The sequence below is a fragment of the Scyliorhinus torazame genome, chromosome 21, assembly GCF_047496885.1.
Source record: "Scyliorhinus torazame isolate Kashiwa2021f chromosome 21, sScyTor2.1, whole genome shotgun sequence".
NCBI lineage: Eukaryota > Metazoa > Chordata > Chondrichthyes > Carcharhiniformes > Scyliorhinidae > Scyliorhinus > Scyliorhinus torazame.
Window position 1 is genome coordinate 86,379,329 of NC_092727.1, and position 20,265 is coordinate 86,399,593.

At 53.2% G+C, this 20,265-nt stretch overlaps 1 protein-coding gene across 1 annotated transcript in view; it reads left to right on the forward strand.

The window, feature by feature from the left end:
• LOC140398386 (supervillin-like) overlaps positions 1-20,265 on the forward strand; it is a 144,395-nt gene that overhangs the window by 27,945 nt on the left and 96,185 nt on the right. The window contains 4 exon segments of the mRNA XM_072487015.1: positions 9,910-10,138; positions 12,409-12,538; positions 16,955-16,999; positions 19,170-19,238. Coding sequence (XP_072343116.1) covers positions 9,910-10,138; positions 12,409-12,538; positions 16,955-16,999; positions 19,170-19,238 — 473 coding nt within the window.

A 20,265-nucleotide genomic window follows, 5' to 3' on the forward strand; every position in this document is an offset into this window, starting at 1 on the left:
GCGCGGACCCCGTGGCGCCCAGTTCACGCCAGGATCAGCGGCTGGAGCGGCATAGATCGCTCCAGTGCCATGCTGGCCCCTAATTGCTGATCCTGAGGCCGTGCTGACGCCATCGAGAAACGCAATGGCGTTTCTGACGGCGTCAACACTTAGCCTCAGGATCACAGAATGCCGTCCAGGATTCTTAAGGGGCTTGACAGGGCAAATGCTGAGAGGGTGTTGCACATCATGGGAGAATCCAGGACCAGAGAATATAGGGCGGGATTGTCCGACCCCCCGCCTGGTCGGAAAATCGCCAGGGGGCAGCGTGAATCCCGCCCCCGGCTGCTGCCGAATTATCCGGTCCCCCCCAAAATCCCGTCGATGTGAATCGCGCCGCCTGCCTCAGAGAATGGCGAGGACCGGGGCGATGCAATGGGCCCCGGGGCCGCCCAAATTCTCCGGCCCGAATGGGCCGAAGTCCCGCCGACGTGACCCGTGGTCAATCAAACCACCTATTTAATGGCGTCAATCAGTCGGCCAGCGAGGTAGGGCTCAGCATTGGGCGGCCGCAGAAGAAATGACAGCACGGCCGCAGTTGGTGCAGGACTGCGCGTTGGACTGCGCGTGCGGGGGGGGGGGGGGGTTTGGCGAGGGCGGGGGGTTTGGGGATGGTGGGGTTTTGAGGTGACGGTTTGGGGAGGGCGGGGGTGGGGCTGGGGGGCACGTGCCGGGGAGGAGAGGGCGAGTGCCGGGGAGGAGAGGGCGAGTGCCGGGGAGGAGAGGGCGAGTGCCGGGGAGGAGAGGGCGAGTGCCGGGGAGGAGAGGGCGAGTGCCGGGGAGGAGGGGGCGAGTGCCGGGGAGGAGGGGGCGAGTGCCGGGGAGGAGGGGGCGAGTGCCGGGGAGGAGGGGGCGAGTGCCGGGGAGGGGGGGGCGAGAGCCGGGGAGGGGGGGGCGAGAGCCGGGGAGGGGGGGGCGAGTGCCGGGGAGGGGGGGGCGAGTGCCGGGGAGGGGGGGGGCGAGTGCCGGGGAGGGGGGGGCGAGTGCCGGGGAGGGGGGGGCGAGTGTCGGGGAGGGGGGGGGCGAGCGCCGGGGAGGGGGGGGGCGAGCGCCGGGGAGGGGGGGGCGAGCTCCGGGGGGGGGGGGGGGGGGCGAACGCCGGGGGGGGGGGCGAGCGCCGGGGAGGGGGGGGGCGAGCGCCGGGGAGGAGGGGGGCGAGCGCCAGGGAGGAGGGGGCGAGCGCCGGGGGAGGGGGGGGGGTGGTGGCGAGCGCCGGGGAGGGGGGGGGGTGGCGAGCGCCGGGGGGGGCTGGCGAGCGCCGGGGAGGGGGGGGGCGAGCGCCGGGGAGGGGGGGGGAGCGCCGGGGAGGGGGGGGGGAGAGCCGGGGAGGGGGGGGGGGCGAGCGCCGGGGGGGGGGGGCGAGCGCCGGAGAGGGGGGGGGGCAAGCGCCAGGGAGGGGGGGGGCCGAGCGCCGGGGGGGGGGGGGGGGCGAGCGCCGGGGAGGCAGGGCGCATGCTGGGGAGGGGGGTGTTTGGGGAGGTTGTCCTCCTGGCCAGGTGCCGGCTTCCAGCTTCCAGCAGTCGCGACCATGTAGCCCATGGCACCTGGCTGCGGAGGGGAGGGTATGGGCAATGATGACATGTCGTCTATCCCCCCTACCCTCAACCCCCCCCACCCTCAACCCCCCCCCTTTTGCAGGCCGATATGTTTGGTCATCACCCAGCGATGTTGGCCGCCATGCCGGGAGCCGCACTTCTACATGTTGCCCTGGGGAGCAGGAGCAGGAACGTACCAGGGAGGCGGCAGAGGCTGCCACAGAGGAGCGTGCTGCAGGGAGGTAGGTGGCAGGCGCCCAGGCTGGTGGGCTGCCCGCCCGACAGGACGAGGACAAGGAGGAAGAGGAGGAGGTGGTGGTGCCACGGCGACGGAGACGCTCGATGACGCCCTGTGTGTACTGGCCCGCTCGTCATACCAGGACCTCACGGATCGGGTATGTAGGAGGAGACTCTGGATGAGCCAGGAAACCGTCGCCCATATCTGCCACCTGATGGCACACCTGGCACCACGTGGCACTGGAGGAGGACACCCTCTCCCTGTGGCCGTCAAGGTTACGGTGGCCCTGAACCTTTATGCCACGGGGTCATTCCAGGTGCCGAGTGGGGACCTGTCCGGCATATCTCGCAGGCATCGGTGCACCGGTGCATCTGTGCTGTGACAGACGCCCTATATGCCATTGCGGACCGCTACATCCAGCAAGGATGCCCGGGCAGCGGGCTTCGCTGCGGCGGCCAGGGTGCCCATGGTCCAGGAGGCGATCGATGGGATGCACGTCGCCGTGCGGCCACCTGCGGATAACAGGGCCGTGTTCACGAATAGGAAGGGGACCTATTCCATGAACATTCAGGTGGTCTGCGACCACCGCATGATGATCCTGCACGTCTGCGCCCGGTACCCGGGCAGTGTACATTACTCATTCGTATTGCCGCAATCTTTCATCCCCACCATGTTCGAGGGACGCCCCCCCCGGCTGAGGGGCTGATTGCTGGGCGACATGGGTTACCTGTTGTGGTCGTGGCTGTTGACGCCTATACGGAGGCCACAGACTGACAAGGAGAACCGCTACAAGGATGCCCATGCAGCGACCAGGGGTGTGATATAGAGGTGATCTGGGCTGCTAAAGATGCACTTCAGGTGCCTGAACTGCTCTGGAGGTGTTCTCCAGTTCCCGTCAGATAGGGTCGGCTGCATCGTTGTGGTCTGCTGCGTCCTGCACAACATAGCCCAGCAGAGGGGCGATGTGCCGCAGGCAGAGGAGGGGGAAGGGGAGGAGCAGCAAGACGAGGCGCAGACCTCCCCAGATGAGGAGGATGGGGGCAATGGTCAGGACAGACGGGCTGGACATGGACGGGAGGCTGCCCACCGTTACCGGCTGGGCCAGCGGGCACAGGACAGGCAGACAACTGCCCGGTTTACGGACTAGGGCATGAGAATCGGCGAGTATGGGCACAGACTGCACACCACGGCACAAGCCTACCACCCTCATCCCACCCACCCACCAGCCTACCACCCTCACCCCATCCACCAACAACCACCCTCACCTCACCCGCATGTACACCACTCCTCCATTGCACATCCACCTGCGGCCCAACGGGCCAGGCTCACACGGTCGCCGGGGGAAGCGTGTCTATTGCAGACTATGGAGGATGATGACAACCAGCTCTGCGATGAGCTCTGAGCTCTACATCGTTGGACATTGTCTGTCCCATGGCCACAGTACCACCCTCCACCCGGACCACCCCTGCATGCGGCCGTGACACTGCAGCGCACAGTCCCGTCGTCTGCCCGGGGGGATGGCGAGGGCGACCCGGGGGGAGTGGGGGCACACTCACCTGAGGCCGACGTTCTATTACCTCTCACACAGACACTGGCGCTCACCTCACACCGTACCCCCGCACGCATCAGAGAGAGCACAAAGGCAGCTTCTGTAGGTGTGAAAGTGATTTTAATAACAAACAGGTCATACACATGCCCTAGCCCCTCTAACAAATCTGTGCCCTGCACCCGTGCCAACTTATTCAGTGTTGAATATTGTGGCCTTACGTCTAGGTGGTTCCCCAGACGGTACAGCAGAACTGGAGGTGGACTCCTGTAATTCCTGCCCTGTGACTAGGGACCCCTTTGGTGGCCATTTCCTGGGGCGGCTCGGGCGACTGGGATGGCGAGCTGCCAGCCTGTCCTGCCTATTGCCCACCAGATGCACCTGGGACGGCAGGGGGGCGGTCCGAGGTGTCGCGGTGTTCCGGGGTCTCCCCTACAGGGGGACCTGGAATGGGCCCCAGCACCACCTCCTCCCTCGGGGTGCCCGATGGCCCCCAGGCCTCTACATGGGTCGGGGATGCGAATGGACCGAGCATCCGACGCCCCCCCGACACCAAGTGCTGCCAGTCCTGGAGGCCCGCCCTGGTATCAACAAGGATCTGCAAGTTTGCAGCCATGGAGCTCGGGGAGTTGGCCATCCCTGTCTGTGTCTGGGCGACGCTGGCCAGCACCAGGGCAATGGCGCCGATGCCCTCAGCGATGGCCTGCTGAGACTGCGCCACTGCCTGCTGAGACTGGGCCACGGCATTGAGCGCCTCTGCGATCTGCTGCTGGCTCTGGCTCATGGCTTTCTGTGAGAGGGCAGCCAGGTCCTGGGCCACAGACGCCGCCCGCGTGGAACTCCCCAGGCCTTGCCTGCGACCCACGTCTGACACCGCCGCACCCATTGCCTCCAGCATGGACGCCACCCGTGCGGTTTTGGCCTGGGTGGCACGCATGACCAGCACCACTCCCTGCTCCTGCACGTGGGTGGACTCCTCCACCTGCGTCTGCAGCTGCCACAAGCCGGTCGTCACCCCCTTCGATCGTCCCTTGGCCAATGACTGCATCGGGTCTATGGGTGGATGTGGCAACTCCAGGAACCTGGGACCCATCTGGGCAGCAGATGGTTGCTTGCGCCAGGCTGCCCTCCAACCGCCCGTCCCCTCGGTTGCTCTGCCCCCACCTGCTGTACCAGGACGGCTGTGTTGTACGCATCAGTTAGTGTCGCAGATGCCTCATCGTTAAAGTGCCCAACCGAGGTTTCTCTGCGATGGTGGAGGGTGTAGGAGATAGCAGTGGCGGAGTGTTGTGCTCCTCATCCGACCCGAAGTCCAGGGTCCCCTGGAGTGGTGATTCTTGTCCATCCGTCCCCTGTGTGTGGGTGTCCAGTGCGTCAGTGTCGTGGGCGGGTGTGTCGTGGGCGGGTGTGTCGTGGGCGGGTGTGTCGTGGGCGGGTGTGTCGTGGGCGGGTGTGTCGTGGGCGGGTGTGTCGTGGGCGGGTGTGTCGTGGGCGGGTGGGTCGTGGGCGGGTGGGTCGTGGGCCTGTTCCTGTGGCTGCCCCCCTCGTCGCTGGGTCTGGCCTGCCGGCGTCGCCGCACTCGCACTCGATGGGGGTGTCGTCTCCCTGGTGCTCCGGGTCTGTCCCTGGCTCATGGCCATCCTGGATCGTCCTGGGGGTGGTCGCCATCCGCGAGCATGGGTGGGTCGACGTTTGGTCCTGCACAATACAGCATGCATGGTTAGACACGCAGACGGGGATAGGGGGAAGGGGGGTATGGGGGCTATGAGGAAAGGGGGGCAGGCAGTGGGGGGTCTCACTTGGTGGTGCGCCCCCGACCTCTGCATCCGCAACCTCTCGGTCCTCCGGTCCGCCTGCAAGTTCCAGGGCCCTCTCATGGATGGTGAGTGGTCGCAGTTCAGGTGGACCCCCTCCGGTCCTCTCACTCTCCCGGTTGTTGTGAGCGCGCTTCTCCTGTGGGGGGCGGGAGGGTGGCAGGGATAAAGGGCAACAGTGTTAGGCAGACATATACATGCGGACCAGTGGTTGTGTGTATGTTGGCAGAGGTTCACAACCCATCCTGCCACTGCAGCCCGCATGGGTGGGTGCAGCCATGTCGATTGCGCCTAGGGCTGTGCCGCCCATCGGGGGTGGGGGCGGATACTCACCCAGGCTGCCCTGACAAGGCTATTGATCTTCTTGTGACACTGGATGTCTATCCTTGCTGTCACGGCCACGGCACTCACGGCCTCTGCCACCTCCCTCCACAGGCGCCGGTTAAGGCGTGGTACGACCCTGCGGCCGTGTCCGGGGTACAGGGCCTCACTCCTCTGCTCCACTGTGTCCAGGAGCCCCTCGATGTCCCGCTCCTGGAACCTCGGCGCTGCATGGTGGGCGGCCATTTTGACGGGTCTCCGGGGGGTGGGACCGTCTTTCGTTATGCGACGTGGGGGGGGCCGTCTTTTGTGCTGCAATGTGGGGGGGCTGTCTTTTGTGCTGTGATGCTGCGCAGCGTCACTGACGGCACGCGCATCCGTGACGCCAACGCGAATGGCGTCATGCCGCTGCTAGCCCATTCCGGGCCAGAGAATTTGCAACGTTTCGGGGGGCCGGATGCCGGAGTGATTCGCGCCGTTTTTGGCACCTGGTTCAGGCCATCGCGCCGATTCATGGAGAATCCCGCCCATAGTCTTTGAATAAAGGCATGGTTGGCGCATCACCGGTCACGGGCCACTCCACGCAGCCGGCCCGCCGATTTCCGGGCCGGGACGGGCCGAGTGGCCATCGTGGAAACGGCGAGTCCCGCCGGCGCTGTCCACACCTGCTCTCAGCCGGCGGGAATTCAGCGTTGAAGGGTCGGGTGGCGGCCTGTGGGAAGGGGATCCGATCCGGGCGGGGGGGGCCTCTGATGTGGCCAGGCCCGCGATCGGGACCCACCGATCGGTGGGCTGGCCTCTCTGTCTTCCAGCCTCCTTTCTTCCGCGCCGACGCCTGTACTCCTGCGCCATGTTGGGTCGGGGCCGGCGCGGACAAGGGAGTCACCGCGCATGCGCGGATATCGCACCGGTGGGACTGTGCATGCGCGAGTTCGCGCCAGACCCACCGTGCATGCACACATCCCACAGCGCCCATTCCATGGCCGGATCAGCAGCTGGATAGCAGCTGCAGCAGCGTGAACCGCTCCAGCGCCATGCTGGCCCCCAGTAGGGGCCAGAATTGCTGATCTTGGGGCCGTGTTGAGAAACGCGATGGCGTTTCCGACGGCGTCAACACTTAGCCTCAGGATCAGAGAATCCTGCTCCCGGTATATATTTAAGACTGAAACAAAGAGATTCTTGATCTGTAACAAAATCAAGGGTTGCAGGGAAAGGGCAGAAAAGTGGACGTGAGGAATACTGGATCAGCTATGATCGTATTGAATGGCCATGCTGGCTCCAGGGGTTGAATGGACCAGTCCTGTTCCTATTTCTTATGGTCTGATGGTCATATAGGGCGAAATTCTCCGGTATCGGTGCGATGTCCGCCGACTGGCGCCCAAAATGGTGCAAATCAGTCGGGCATCGCGCCGCCCCAAAGATGCGGAATGCTCCGCATCTTTGGGGGCTGAGCCCCAACCTTAAGGGGTTAGGCCCGCGCCGGACGAATTTCCACCCCGCCAGCTGGCGGGAAAGGCCTTTGGTGCCCCGCCAGCTGGCACGGAAATGACATCTCCGGGCAGCGCATGCGCGGGAGCATCAGCGGCTGCTGACGGCATTCCCGCGCATGCGCAGTGGAAGGAGTCTCTTCCGCCTCTGCCATGGTGGAGACCGTGGTGAAGGCAGAAGGGAAAGAGTGCCCCCACGGCACAGGCCCGCCCGCGGATCGGTGGGCCCCGATCGCAGGCCAGGCCACCGTGGGGGCACCACCCGGGGCCAGATCGCTCCGCGCTCCCCCCAGGACCCCGGAGCCTGCTCGCACCGCCTTGTCCCGCCGGTAAGGTAGGTGGTTTAATCTATGCCGGCGGGACAGGCATTTTAGCGGCGGGACTTCAGCCCATCCGGGCCGGAGAATCGCGGGGGGGGGGGGGGGCCGCCAACCGGCGTGGCGCGATTCCCGCCTCCGCCGAATATCCGGTGCCGGAGCGGGGGCAGGATTCACGCCAGCCCCCGGCGATTCTCCGACCTGGCGGGGGGTCGGAGAATCTCGCCCATGAAGTGGGATTCTCCGAACCCCGCCGGGGGGGCGGTGTGAATTCCACCCTGCCGCTCCGACGCCGGCTGCCGCATTCTCCGGCCACAGTTTTCAGGGGGGGTGGGGATCATGCTACGCCGGTCGGGGGCCATTGGCGTCGGGCCATCGGAGGATTCGGGAGAATCCTGCCCATGGTCTTTATATTTACACTGAAATTGACTGCCGATATGCAGTCTCTTTCCTTCGGCTACTGTCCTCAGTGAGAACCGGCCTAGGTTCCAGGAACCAAGGTCCTCTTAAGGTGTTAGTGAAAATTAGAACCAATTCCATAATCTAAATACAAAAGTGAGAGAGCAAGATCCAGAGGTTAGTCTCTGCACGGCGAATGCAGTGGTATATAATTAGCTTAGATATCCAGCCACTTCCCTTCTGCGACCACAATCACATCCCTTGCAGCCTGATCACTGACAACAGGTTGTGGACTATTAGTCATTCAATTCCTTGTCCCCGGTTTGGAAGCGTGTCACAATCAAACGTAAGGGGTGATATTAAGGAGTTATTAACAAGCTACCTAATTAAATACATTTTATGACGTTGGATATGGAGACATTGGTTGGGATTTTCCCATTCCCTGGCCCATAATTCTCTGCTCATTAAAATGAACAGAATGAGGATGGAAAGGGAAAAGCCCACTCTTTAATTAATAAGGCAACAAGCATTTTCACTGCATTTTAAGGAGGAGCAGAGTAAGCATGGGAAAGGAAATAGGCAACCCTTGCCATCCATGAATGTTGCTGAAAAAGGTCGTGGTGAAACTGAAAGAGGCCAAGTGTTGAAATCAGCCAATGGGGAGCGACACTCAACAAACACATAAGTTACTGAAATAGTTGAATACAAATCAGTAAATGTATAATATGGTTGCACTGCCCCCAGTTCTAACCTCTGAGAAACAGGGGAACACTCATGGGAATGGAATGTTGCCCGGGGTCAGTGAGAAGCTTGGGCTTCCCAGGTGAGGAAGAAGGCGCCTTTCAAGTGACATTGGGAAACCTTTGTGAGGGCCAGGGAGAATCCAGCACGTGCTTGTAGAGTCAAGCAGAAAGTAACTTTGTTTACAAGACAATGTACACAGGGCTAGTAGTTCACTACTGGTGCCCTCCCTAACCGGTACCACACTGGCCAGCTTTATTTATACAGCTGTGCTGCTAATGATTGCCCCCCTCCATCCTCCTCTGGTTTAACACAGTGGGCTAAATAGCTGGTTTGCAATCCAGAACAATGCCAGCAGCACGGTTCAATTCCTGTACGGGCCTCCCCGAACAGGTGCCGGAATGTGGCAACTAGGGGTTTTTCACAGTAACTTCATTGAAGCCTACTTGTGACAATAAGCGATTATTATATTATTATCTCATTAGGGGAGCTCATATTCCCCAAGTAGGTAATCAGCCTTCCATGCTCGGTGGGCACCGCAGGGGTTGGACTGTTTCATCGACCTCAGTTTTCACATTTTGATTTGATGTTTTTAAGTTTCCATTCCTCTTTGTTCTTTTTGGGCTGTGCCTTTTTGGGCTGTGCTCCGTTTGTCTTGAGGAGCAGCCCCTTTGGATTTATCCCTCAGTTCATTTCTGTTCATGTGTTTAGTTGATTGGTCCCTAAAATAAAAGATAGGGAAACCAATTGTTCCCAGTCGGCAGGTCATAATAGGAATGTTCCCTTGTCTTGAATTTATTTAAGGTGTTAAAGAAAGCCACGTTTATTTAATGTTGCAAAGGGAACGAAGCAGTTAAATCTGGAATATTACCTAAAATTAAGTGTGAGACAAAGGTCATACCAATAAAAAACAAATTTAGCACTGGTGTCAAATCTTCACACAGAAAATAATTGACACACAAAATGAATTCCGAGGTAATGGAGGTGAAAATCCTGACATCATCTAAAAAAACCAAGTAGACGCAGCAGTGGGAGGACATTAAGGTCATTCCTGATGGATGAGTTAAGTTGGGCCGAATGACCTCCTCATCTGTAATTATCTTGTGAACTCAAGACCAGAGGAATGGAAGCTCGGGTTCCTGTTTCTGATGCTGATTTAGCGATTGCTGCTGTAAAATATTTGGCAGTGGGCACTGGGTTTGAAGACTGGAATTGGCTGTGCTGTGAATGTTTTGTTAACACTCTCACCATCTAGATTTGGCTTCCTGGACGGTGACCACTTGGGAGGAGAGACAAGTTGATGAGGGAGGGCCAGGTGAATTTGCAAGGCAAGCTTTGGGATTAAATGTGACTGTGATGGTAAGAGGCGCACCTTCGATATATTTGGTTTACACTGTTAGGGCCAATGTAAATAATGGATGCTCCCTTTGTTAGGGTGCTGCTTTAAACAGACTTCTCTTCCATTAATGCAGACACTGAGAATTTAGAAGTGCTCTCCCAGGACATTTTCTCAACACCGCCCTCCTCACCACCGTGGCAACAGGAAGACAATAGTTTTCTACCGCAATGCCACGAGGCTGATATCTACTCCACGCCACAGTGCCAAGAGCACGAGAAAAGCTACATGGATCTGTTATTTGATGAGAACAATGTGGAGCAGTCCCAAACTCCAATTAACGTGGGAGCCTCGCTTAAGGACAGGTACAGAGATTGAGAACAAGTCCACCCATCAGTTACATTCTAATCCCTCCCACTCTTCCCGCATCTATTTTTCTCTTTGCATCTAATTGTTTTATTCTGGGCACCCTCTATTATGACCATGCTTGCTGCAGAGCCTGGAGTGCAGGTACTGTCTGTGGAAGGCAGCATTACTGAGTATGGTGCTCTTCTTATCCAACAACAAAACCTTAATAGGAAGGGTAACTGGGCAGTGATTGTGGCCAATTATCCTGGTTTGGACAACTGAGCATGTGTAGTGCCCACAACTGCCGGTCTGTCAGTCAGTAATAAGGCCATGCTGACTTATCATCCCAACCTTTTCCCCAGTATAACCCTGAGTCATTCTATCGCATAGTGTCTCACAATACCATCAAATTGCATATCATATCATGAATATTGAAAAGCGTTGTTTCAAATTTAGTCAGACAATGGACAGAACCAGATTCTGACCATATCTCACTGGCTCATTCCCTGCTAACATCATGAATAAACAGCATGGGTCAGTGAAATCACTTTGTGGTGTGGTTTTGATTTGAATCGGAAGTATTCGCTCAATGTAAACTGTCTGCTTTGTATATTAAAGATACTCAGCACCAGGGTATGAGCGAGTGCCTGTTTCTAGTGTGTTCCTCAGCAAGCCATTGGGCGATTTGTACAATTGTGTGAATGAGACCAACTATTTCGACTTTATAACATCGCCCCACATTGCTTCTGCCTCAATTCCTCTGCTGCCGGAACTCTCACCCATGCCTTTGCTACCTCGGCACATGACTTTCCCAATCCACATCTGCCTGGTCTCCAGTCTCTGCCCTTCACAATCTTGAGGCCAATAAGAACTCTGCTCCCCATGTCCTAATTCATGACAAATCCTGGTCCTAGAACGTACAGTGCTGAAGGAGGCCATTCGACCCATCGAGTCTGCACCGACCCACTTAAGCCCTCACTTCCACCCTATCCCCGTAACCCAATAACTCCTCTTTACCTTTTTGGACACTAAGGGCAATTTAGCATGGCCAATACACCTAACCTGCACGTCTTTGGACGGTGGGAGGAAACCGGAGCACCCGGAGGAAACCCACGCAGACACGGGGAGAACGTGCAGACTCTGCACAGACAGTGACCCAGTGGAGAATCGAATCTGGGACCCTGGCGCTGTGCTACTGTGTTGCCCCACGATGTCCTCGATGTCCCTCTATGGTCTCGCCCTCCTTATGCCTGTAATCTCCTCAAGCTGCACAACCCCCCCCCAAGATATCTGCACTCCTCCAATTCTGGCCTCGTCCGCATCCCCAATTTTAATCGTGGCACCTTTGGAGACCACGGGTGGGATTCTCTGAAAATGGGGCTATGTCCCCATGCCAGCGGGACAACCGCCGCCAACGATTCCGGCATCAATGGCCCCCCAAGGTGAGGAATTCTCACCTTTCTAGGGGGCTAGGTTTCCGCCGGAGTCGTCCCTGCTGCTCCAGCTCGTGCCGAAGGGCCGGCGTGATCTCGTACGTGCGCGGAACAGCCGGCGTATTTCCGTGCATGTGCAGACCGTCCGGCATATTTCCACGCATGTGCGGGGGTTCTCTTCTCCATGCCGGCCCCCGGTCAATATGGTGGAGCCCTACAGGGGCCTGGCGCGGAGGAAAGAATGCCCCCACGGAAACAGCCTGCCCACAGGATCGGTAGGCCCCAATCGCGGGCCAGGCCACCGTGGGGTCCCTCCGGGGTTGGATCTCCCCGCACCCCCCCCAGGACCGCCCCTGCATACTCAACTGCCAGGTCCCGTCGTGCGTGAGGTGAGGAATTCACGCCGGCGGGACTGGCAAAATCTGGACGGCCACTCGACCCATCAGGGCCCGGAGAATCGCCGGGGGGTGGGGCTGTCAATGGCCCCCAACCGGCGTAGCGGGAATCCCGCCGCCGCCCAAAAAACACCGCCAGAGATAGGGCAGCCGGCGTCGGGACGGGATTCGCGCGTCCCCCCGGGGATTCTCCGATCCGCGTGGGGTCGGAGAATCCCGGCCCACGACTTAGGCTGCTCGGGGCTCAAGCTCTGGAATCCCTTTCTTAAACCTCTCCATCTCTGTCTCCCTCTCCCCTCCTTCAAAATGCTTCAAAAAAACTTTGACCCAATATCTCCTTATTTGACTGTGTCAAGGTTTGCCTTATAGTGCTCCTGCGAAGCACATCTTGCAAAGTTTTATTGCAGGATTGATAAATATAAGTTGTTGTTGTATCTCACTGAGTGTGCTCCACACCAGGTTGCAAAAGCTGAAAGGGGGTGAAGAGCAGTGGAAGAATAAAATGAACAAGCGGCAGAGTGATGTCCATGTCCCATTGACTGAACGCTACAGCCAGCTTCAACAGACTGAAGATGCCTGGAAGAAAAAGGTAACAAGAGTCCCGACAGGTCAGGGTTGAGATGTGAGAGTTTGGCCCTGTTGATACCTGTTGCAGCTCGTTCAGGAATATTATGTCAAAATAAAATTGATCGTTGGGCTTGGAGTTACTGGTAGGTCACTAGTCAGTGAAAACTTCCAGGATGTTATAAATAGCAGGAAATCAGAATCAGAATCTTTAGAATTAATCCCGTGTTAACAAGAGATGCATAAGATGTTACGTATGAACCTAAATATACCACAGAGCCTAGCTGATGAGAGCACCTTGCTGATATCTATGGTTGAAATTACTATCTCAGTGAAGTTTACTTTACCAGCAGTAACAGGAGTGCAAGTTGTCTGTTCCTAGTTTCTCCCTTTTTAAGTTATCACTATCTGGTATTAATTTTAAAAGATAGAGCGTTGTGTTTATGCCTGTGTCCAAGAAAGGGAGAGACAGATTCCGTAATTAAATCCATTTGTTTTATGATGTGCAATATTTAACAGAAACCAGAGCCTGCAAAGTTCAGGAAATGCTGGATGATGGCGTTTAGGTTGTGACAGCCACATTAATGCATTGAACTTGGGTCCACTGATGGCTCAGCTTTTTAAAGCAGCGAGTTACTGAGCTGTGAAGCTCAAAGACAGCCCCCTGAGTTTGCTGATTGATGTCAGCTGGTAGAGATAATGCATCTTAGCTTCCATACCCTTGGGGTTAGAAAAGAAAAATTGATAAGATTAAACTTTGCCAAGTATTTAAGATTTTTGTCTTGAGATGACAGTCAAAGCGAATTCGCCAATACACAGTTCCATTGGAAACCAGCATCTTGCAGCCAGGCAGGCGTCTGCAGTGTGCAGTATTACTATTCCCGAACAGACCCCAACAGTTGCTCGGATGCTGGACAGAAATCCCAATATTTTATTTTAATTTTGTAAGACTGTAAGGAAAGGATACTTCGTTCCAGGAGTGATTCCATGCACAAATAGGGATATGGTATGTTAAAACAAAACTTTATTACTAACACAGGATTAAAATATCTTTAACATCACACAAGAAAATAACTTATAATTACCCATTTAACAATGACAATGAAACATTAATTCTGAACTGCTGTCTTTTATCCCCACTCAAGGAAAAACCATCTCCAGTCACAATCCACTTTTAAATACAGTTAACAGGCTCAGGAATACTTGCTGTAAAGCAATGTCTTGGATAAAACCATTTTGAGAAAGAGAGATGCTCCAGGATGCAGCTTGCATGGCCTTTCCTTTTCAGACACCTCTGTTCTGATCACACACAAAAATCTTTTAAACTAAACTGTTTGGGAGAGAAGAAGACAGACAGATCCAAAACTGAACTGGACCTCCGGAAACTGCATCAGCCCCTGCTCCTCCCATTAACTACATCATCTCACAAAGCTGAACCCAATGGGCTGAATTCTCCTCCGTCGGGATGCTCCATTCCGCCGGCAGCCCGGGGGTTTCCTGATGGCGTGGGGCTGCCCCCTTAATGGGAAACCAGCCGGCAAAACGGAGAATCCCGATGGCGAGGTGAACCAGAAATGCGGCGCGGCGGGACGGAGAAACCTGCCCAATGTCTCTAATTATCTATTCCTCAGGGAACCCTCTTAATATAAACAAAAGTCCATTGGTCCAAACTTTTACAATGCTTTAAGTGCACCTCTGTCTCCCAAATGTCCAGCTGTCTTTCAACCCAGGATTTTAAAAAACAACAGGTTGTTGCATAAGGTTAAAGCTCACGGGATCCAGGGTGAGGTTGCCAATTGGATTCAAAATTGGCTGGACGACAGAAGACAGAGGGTGGTTGTAGAGGGTTGTTTTTCAAACTGGAGGCCTGTGACCAGTGGTGTGCCTCAGGGATCGGTGCTGGGTCCACTGTTATTTGTGATTTATATTAATGATTTGGATGAGAATTTAGGAGGCATGGTTAGTAAGTATGCAGATGACACCAAGATTGGTGGCACAGTGGATAGTGAAGAAGGTTATCTAGGATTGCAACGGGATCTTGATCAATTAGGCCAGTGGGCCGACGAATGGCAGATGGAGTTTAATTTAGATAAATGTGAGGTGATGCATTTTGGCAGATCGAATCATGCCAGGACCTACTCAGTTAATGGTATGGCGTTGGGGAGAGTTATAGAAGAAAGAGATCTAGGAGTACAGGTTCATAGCTCCTTGAAGGTGGAGTCGCAGGTGGACAAGGTGGTGAAGAAGGCATTCGGCATGCTTGGTTTCATTGGTCAGAACATTGAATACAGGAGTTGGGACATCTTGTTGAAGTTGTACAAGACATTGGTACGGCCACACTTGGAATACTGTGTGCAGTTCTGGTCACCCGATTATAGAAAGGATATTATTAAACTAGAAAGAGTGCAGAAAAGATTTACTAGGATGTTACCGGGACTTGATGGTTTGAGTTATAAGGAGAGGCTGGATAGACTGGGACTTTTTTCCCTGGAGCGTAGGAGGCTTAGGGGTGATCTTATGGAGGTCTATAAAATAATGAGGGGCATGGATAAGGTAGATAGTCAACATCTTTTCCCAAAGGTAGGGGAGTCTAAAACTAGAGGGCATAGGTTTAAGGTGAGAGGGGAGAGATTCAGAAGGGCCCAGAGGGGCAATTTCTTCACTCAGAGGGTAGTGAGTGTCTGGAATGTGCTGCCAGAGGTAGTAGTAGAGGCGGGTACAATTGTGTCTTTTAAAAAGCATTTAGATAGTTACATGGGTAAGATGGGTATAGAGGGTTATGGGCCAAGTGTGGGCAACTGGGACTAGCTTAATGGTAAAAACTGGGCGGCATGGACTGGTTGGGCCGAAGGGCCTGTTTCCATGCTGTAAACTTCTATGATTCTATGACTGCAGCAGTCGCACACTAACCCTGGTTTTTAACCCTTACTGCACCAAATACATATGATACAATATTTCTGAAATTCCTACATTCATCAGAGCTGTCGTATCTTTGAGCACATCATCAAATTTGAACCCCTCCAGGGTGGGTTCCTTTTCAAAATGAAGATATGTCAAAATTGTGCTCCTAATTTCTTTGAAATGCCTGGAGGAAAGCAGTACTCAAATAGTAAATCATGGTATCAGTCATCCTCCTTTGGAATCTGAATACCACTGGTGCAGAGCTCTGCAAAAACAAACTCACCCGGGACATAGGTGGGCAAGCAATGAAAACAAGAGATTTAATTCATGGAATTTCTTTACTTTGAGTGTAGGGGGAGATCAGGGTAGAGGTTATATCACTCTGAATGTGGGATCGGTTCCTGCACAACAGCAGTGACTAGATTGAAACATGTAAGATCCTGAATGGTCTCTGCAAGGTGGACGTTGAAAGGATGTTTCCTCTTGTGGGTGAGTCTGTTTTAAAATTAGGCGTCAGCCTTGTAGGACAGAGATGAGGAGCATTATTTTCTGTCAGAGGGTTGTGCAACTTTGGGACTCTGCCTCCGAAGGTACCTTGTGAAGGTAGAAGCGGGTCACGGAATATTTTTAAGGGCAGAGGTAGATAGATTCTTATTGGTCAAGGGAATTAAAGGCCAAAAGGGGTTGATGGGTAGTGTGGAACTTGGCACAAACAGATCAGCCGTGATCTTATTGAATGACAGAGCAGGCTCTAGGGGCCGAATGGCCTACTTCTGCTTCTATTTTGTATGTTTGTACTATACGTCAAAAGCACCTTTTTTTTCCAATTAAAAGGCAATTCAGCATGGCCAATCCATCTACCCTGCACATCTTTGGGCTATGGGAGTTAAATACATGTAGACACGAGAAAATGTGCAAACTCCACAAGGACAGGGACCCAGAGCCAGGATCGAACCCGGGTCCGCGGCACCATGAGGCAACAGTGCTAACCACTGCGCCACCGCGTGCCCCACTTCAAAAGCACTTAATTGGCTGTAAAGCACTTGGGACATCCTGGGCTACAAATACATAAACGCAACACTTCCTTTCAGTTATTCTGCATTGTTGTTACCTATCCTTCATCATTGTTATCTGAGGTAGATTCCAGTCCCATGCCTGTTCCAGGGATGTCCACGGTGCAGTTGTGTAAAGTTGTTTCTAAGTAGGAATTCTCTGGGATTCTCTCTCAGTTCATTCCCACTCTTCTAAATCAGTAAGCATGGTCCTGACCTCCAGGTCCTTCTGCTGGAGGCTCTTATTGCCTATTGAGGAAGTTAGATTTGCCAGCTGGCGAATTTGGCTGAAGTCCAGACCAAGGAAGAATTTATTTCCTACTCCATAACTTCCATCACACGCACCCTTTCCTCCAGCTGTGCTTCCTTTTGTTTAACATCCTCGGGCAGCGTGGTTTGCTAATTTGTCGCATGTGTTCACCCTCTCCTCTGATAACCTTTTCCCTCCATGTATACCTCTATCTTTCTGTCCTTTTTCCTGAATGTAGGGAGAAGATGGGAGCCTGAGTGATACAGAGCAGTCACAGTACTGGGTAAGAGCAAGAGTCCACAGGAAGGAAGATAACTTGATGAACGCCAAGGAACATATTGTGTTGCAGGTTGAGCAAAATGTATTTAAACTGGTCAATCTCACCGCCACCATACATCCCAAACACAGAGCCGCTCAGGCCCCCCCCCCCTTCCTCATTAAAATCATGAGGGGAGGGACAAGCGGGGATAGATCTCATTGATGACTTCCCAATCTTCGACTTGCAATTTACTAAACCCTCACTGATTTTCTTTTGTTTTATTCTTCCTATTTCTCAGTGTTTGGTGTCTATCGTAACTGGATCAGTTCTCTCGCTGGTCTCCACACAGCAGTAACATGCATGTAAACAATAAAGTTATGAGAAACCAAGGCCTACAGTCACACACAAACAGACGCACAGTCCAAGTCACAGATCACAGTCGTACACTGTAGTGAAACTCGAAATAGATATCGAAATCTTGGTACAATTTGTAAAGTAAAGTTCTTTATCATTCCGGCCTACTCCTTATAAACCTTCAGGTATGGGCAACAGTGGGCCATACGCCATAACGTTTCTCCAACAAAGGTAAGATGTTTGTCAAAGCGGTCTATGTGTTATACACAACTCGGAAAAAGTAATTTTTAAAAAAAACTCCTAGTATCGATCGGCTCATTTTAATCCCGTCTTCAAAATCTACCACCAGCAGTTTGGGCGGGGGGGGGGGGTCAGATTGGTTCTGCAACTTGCAGTCCCCACTGCTCTATATTCCCACCTTCCAACTGAGCTGATGAATCGTGGCGACCTTGCAGTTCCAGTGGCAAACAAACGCCTGTCTAGTTGTGGAACACTAACAAGCTGAAACGCTGATCCTCAGTTTATAACTGTTGGCATGTATGCAATCATCGCTCCTTTCATTTCATCCCCCACTCATCACCCTGCAAGTTCTCCAGAACTAGTTTGACTGCCCTGTTTGTAAAGAAAACAAATGCCTGAATGATGGGTACGTTTCTTTCCTCGTGCATTACATCATCGTGCCTCTACTAAGAAATAGTCTTCCCCTCTCCATTATTCAGTTGAAACCATTCTCCTCCTGTCTGTGTGTCCACTTAACCCAGCCGTTGAGTGATGAGTGAAGTTGGGGAAAGTCTGCGCAGAAAGGAAGATTAGGGGTTCCATATTGATTAAATGCGTAATGGGCGGGGTGTAATGGAGTCAAGATCGGGATAGTTGTTGGGATAAGATAAAAAGGGCTGGGGGTGCATTTCTTTTGTGTTTCATGTCGTAACTGCTAAACATCTCAATCTGTGGGACTGTACTCCTGTGACAGTCAACAGCTTTTATAGAACCGCAGAATTCCTACAGTGCACAAGGTGGCCATTCGGCCCATCATGACTGCACCGACCCTCTGAAAAAGCACCCTACATAGGCCCACCCCCCGCCCTATTCCCGTAACCCCACCTAACCTGCACCTCTTTGGACACTAAGGAGCAATTGATCATGGATCATGTTCACATTTTTCGACTGTGGGAGGAAACCGGAGCACCCGGAGGAAACCCGCACAGATACTGGGAGAAAGTGTAAGTTCCACGCAGACACTCAATGGAGGCTGGAATTGAACCCGGATCCCTGGCGCTGTGAGGCAGCAGTGCTAACCACTGTGCCACCATGCAGCTTCAGGGGAGCTGGGTAGAGAACTGAAGGGGAGGGTGGGTGGAGGGGCAGAGGGCGACAGAAAGCGTCAAAGGTGAAAAATTGTTGATGCTCCTGAGTTCCAGCTCATTGTAAAATAATGGGATTAAAAACCACCCAATGAACAGGAATGTTATTCGTAAGCGGAGAAATGTTGAGATATTATTTCACTTGCAGGAAGCTAGTTTAATTTAAAAATATTTCACCCATCTGTAATTCTAAAGGTTGCAGTAATCCTGGCAATCTAAACTTTAGCTTTGCACCTCTAACTATATATTGTGTTTCTATTACTTTCAATAGAAAATAAATTAATCTCTGAGATAACACGAGCTGATCCTTACAGCAATAGATATTGCTGTATAAATATATTTTTGTACCAGGCTCCTTGTTTTATTAGTCAGAAAAATGAAGGGATTGTGTATTTGTTGGCCTTGCACTTCTCCCTGGCTGTCCTGTCACATCCTGTTCTAACCATTCTCCATTCTGTTTCTTCTGGCACCTGTAGGGCCCAGTCTATTCCTCTATCTATTCCCCTGTTATTAGACAGTGCCATTACATCATGTATTATGACCAGGTGAGCTCCTTCCCTATTCATTACTCATGCCTGTTAATATGAACTGAAATACTAAATGCATGCCGCTGTTTCCCAGAGTGACACTCGAGCACCAACAGTTCTTTGGGCTGGGCTTCAGTCTGACCGAAAGATTTGCTCTCTTCATATTACTATGTCAATGGGTCAGTCACAAGGTTATGATTGATCTTATGCATTTTTCACAGCTGTCTCCAATTCTTCTTTATCATTCTTCTGTCTCTTTCTGTCTCCCTCTCTTCCTGAAGGAAGATTTTTCTTACAAGCTCAGAGAAGCAACGTTTAATCAAAGTGGCCCTGAGTGTCAGTGGAGACAAAAGGTGACCATTTAACTATTTCCTGTCAGGCTTGGGTGTATAGGGAATATTAGATACCTGGAAGAAAGCTAATTCCCCCTCCCTATTAGCTTTATAATTGGGTGCCCAGATAGCACCAATCAATCTTTATCTTAATTTGATGTTCAATCCTGAATGTGCTAAATTAACGAATTTAAGATAATCAGTTGAGCTACTAACATTTATATTTGCTTGAAGTGACATGCATTCATATGTAGGAACCCATTCTCTCCAAATAAAAGGGATCTGATCAAGCACTGTGCCTTTTTGACTTACTGGAAGCTTGAGGAGCCTGTCGTTCCCCCTTTACTTTTTCTATGGCAACAATCAGAGTTAAGTTGCCAACCAGTCAACCCCTTTTTTCTCCTGTTGCCTAAATTGTTGTGATCATTTGAAATTTGGCATTCTTGCATTTGTCCTGATGAGTGCCATTTGAAAAGCTTTGGCAACATGTCTCTGTCTTCAGCAATATTTTACTTCTGTAGCACTGGGCAAATCTTAAAATTAGAGCAAGGGCATTTAGGAGGGCAAACAATAAACATTTGCTTCACACAAATGGTACTGGAAATCTGGAATCTCTCCCTCAAAGGCTGTGGATGCTGGGGACAATTGGAGATTTTTGTTTGATAAGGGCATCAGTGGAATGGAGCAAAGGTGAGTAAATAGAGTTGAGGGAT